This window comes from Pinus tabuliformis, chromosome 1_1 (genome assembly GCF_031772625.1).
Source record: "Pinus tabuliformis cultivar Carrire ecotype Pingquan chromosome 1_1, CPIR1, whole genome shotgun sequence".
NCBI classification, from domain to species: domain Eukaryota; kingdom Viridiplantae; phylum Streptophyta; class Pinopsida; order Pinales; family Pinaceae; genus Pinus; species Pinus tabuliformis.
Window position 1 is genome coordinate 938,124,141 of NC_142297.1, and position 3,010 is coordinate 938,127,150.

The 3,010-nt window shown below is 34.5% G+C and overlaps 1 protein-coding gene across 1 annotated transcript; it reads right to left on the reverse strand.

Annotated features, from left to right (window-relative positions):
• Nucleotides 1-273: 273 nt before the first annotated feature.
• On the reverse strand, nt 274-1,270 carry LOC149217558 (cysteine-rich repeat secretory protein 38-like). Its single transcript, XM_089390279.1, has 2 exons — nt 1,162-1,270; nt 274-1,064 (listed from the first exon to the last, which is right to left on the reverse strand). The coding sequence occupies exons 1-2, from the start codon at nt 1,268-1,270 to the stop codon at nt 274-276; spliced, it is 900 nt and encodes a 299-aa protein (XP_089246405.1).
• Between the last annotated feature and the right edge of the window lie 1,740 nt (nt 1,271-3,010).

Here is a 3,010-nt window from a genome sequence, read left to right on the forward strand (position 1 = left end):
CCACAATAATTAGAATAAAAATGAGCAAAAGGATTTGTTACAGTTGTGATAGCAAATACACTAAAGGTCATAAGTGTGCTGCGAGGAAATTAATTTACATAGATTGTGAAGAGGAGGAAGAAAATGATCAATAAACATCAAAAGAAGAGGATATACACCAGGAAACAACCTCAGAGAAAGAAGAAATGGATCCGACCATATATTGTAATGCATTGGCACTTTATGGATATCATCCACCATTTGTTGGGTGTGGAGCTTGATTATCTTCTTTATTCAGAGGTATTGTCGCATTGGACCTAAGTTTGTAATGTGGTGGCAACACTGCCCATAAAATGCGTGCCACAAAGGGGGTCCAGGGGATGCAATGGCGATTATTTGGAATGGAGATTTATATAAATTATAAATCTCGTAACGCAATTGGCAGCCCATAGAATAGATGCGTGCTCCATTTGATCCGGTTGGGGATCCAAATGTTATATTCGACTGAGCGGCATATAAGCAAGACTGGCAGCTCGCTTGGGACAGATCTCTCCAACACTGGGCTAAGCTATAGATTAGCTTCGAAGCCGAAGAATACTCTTCGAATACATCTGCAGCAAAAAGGTTGGGACTCCGCACGGCTCTTTCGGTAATATTTGAGAGAACGTTTAAAACAGCCCATGGGAACGGCAGGGCAGTGGTGACCTTGTTGTATGCAACAGTATAAGGCTGGGCACCCTCACTATAATTGTAAAAATAATGATTGTCGTAACGTAAGAAGCAGCCATCTAGTTGAATGAATCCAGAAGTACTGTTTTGACATGTCTCAAGAAGCACTGCTTTTATCGTGAATGCGCACTGTTGGCAGTCCGAGGAATTTAAATCTCCCCTGCACTGGAGAAGCCCATAAACAGAATTACTGCTATTTTGCCACGCAACACTAGAGGTATTGAATCCAGTCGTGGAAACGTTGGCCACCAATGATTCCAGAACATGGTTTAGATGAAGCTGGAAGGGGCTACCGTTTGTATACTGGCTATTCCCAGTCCCACAACTCTCCCCCCAAAACGAGCTGTAAAATTTATCTGTTGACCGACTGAGAGGTGCAGACACGTCAATAGAGTGAAGGTAAGTAGCATGCTTCTGATTAATTGTTTCATCTTCATCGCCATCGCAGCACACGGCATGAGCTCAACGCTCTTCGCTGCTGTTGTTGCTCCGATAATAATGCTGGGCCTCGTAAAGTTTTTGATGAATGGAGCTGCTCGTATCTTCTCAGAGCTTTTATCATGAATCTGTATTTTTTCCGGGCTGCTTTTTATTCTCTTTTCATTTCATTTAGGTTTATTTATTTTTTCAAAAGACTCGTTCAAAATGAAAAATATTAAGATTAAATTGTAAATTCAAATATAATAAAAAAATTATTTTGTTTGAGAGTGGGTATTCCCTTGATTTGATATGACGCTAGTTTACACAAAAGGGAGTTATAGTTTTCAATATATTTGACACATTTGATGGATCATGGTATTAAGCCATCACAAACTTAAATATTATTTTAATATTGTAAACAATATATAGAAGTAGAAGAGAACAGGAGAATTTTATCAAATAGAAGAAAATATTATAATATAGATAGCAAGCTGGTTATTGTAGCAAAGAGATTAGAGATTCTAACCAACTATAGTTGACCAACTATCAATGATGCCTAGAGATTTTACTAAAATAGTTTTTTATGTCTTCATGTATATCAATTTCTGACCATTCTAACAAATAGATTAGAGATTCTAACTGACTAACCATAGTTGACCAACCATCACTGATGTCTAAAAATAGATTAGTAAAGAGATTAGAGATTCTAACCAACCCTCAATGATGCCTAGAATTATTCTACTAGAATAGTCTTTTTTGTCTATAAGTACATCAATTTTAGAATAATGAGTATATTTTTATAAGTTTCTATTTACAAAATGTTCTATTTAAACAATGTATCTCAACACTATAAACTTATGTTATTAATCTCATTTCCTTTCAAAAACAGTTAGTTGAACTTTTTTTAGCTATATAATTTTCATTTGACATTATGTTCAATGGATAATTTAAAAATAAAAATAGAAACATAATTTAAATAAAAATAACATTATAACTTTAAAATATAATTTACTTAATAAACAACAATATAAATTTAAAATACAATTTTATTAAACAAACATCAAAACACTTGCTTCACAATAAATTTAATAATAAAAATATTTTAATAATTATAAATCAATTCAAATTTACGTGTATTGTTTTTTAAACTTTTTACAAAGTCATTGAGGAATCGTCACTTTTATCATAAACAAATAATATAATTATGAGAACCTCTGTGGTTGATTGACTGTTCTCGTTGGCAAGTGTGGAAATTATTTCCTTGACTATTAATGGTCTAAACTAATGGTGGGAATCATTATATCTTATATGGTTCCAATAGACTTTATGAAAAAAGGGATTGATTGGACTTCATTGTTTGTGATAGACACAATTATTCCGTATTCAAGAATTTAGCATTTAATAAGGACCACGAGACGTGAGGAAATTTCTTCACGTGAATGGTTGATTGATTGACTATTCTCCTTCTCGAGTGTGGAAATTCCTTCCATGATCACAACGTCTGTGGTTGATTGACTATTCTCGTGGACAACTGTGGCACGACAACGCTTGTGGCTGATTAACTTTCTATCACAATTATTCCATATTCAAGAATTTAGCATTTAATAATTGACTATTCTCCTTCTCGAGTGTGGAAATTCCTTCCATGATCACAACGTCTGTGGTTGATTGACTATTCTCGTGGACAACTGTGGCACGACAACGCTTGTGGCTGATTAACTTTCTATCACAATTATTCCGTATTCAAGAATTTAGCATTTAATAAGGACCACGAGACGTGAGGAAATTTCTTCACGTGAATGGTTGATTGAACGTCCAATGGGATTAACGATTAAAGTGTTTATGGATTTTTACTTTAGGGGTATGAATTGTAAATTAACAT

What these genes read in the sequence shown, in the direction of transcription:
- LOC149217558 (XM_089390279.1), bottom strand. Translation starts at nt 1,270, where the DNA reads ATGATAAAAGCTCTGAGAAGATACGAGCAGCTCCATTCATCAAAAACT. An exon ending in AAGAGCGTTGAGCTCATGCC is followed by an intron (nt 1,065 to 1,161) that starts GTGTGCTGCGAT and finishes GTCGGTCAACAG; the next exon opens with ATAAATTTTACAGCTCGTTT.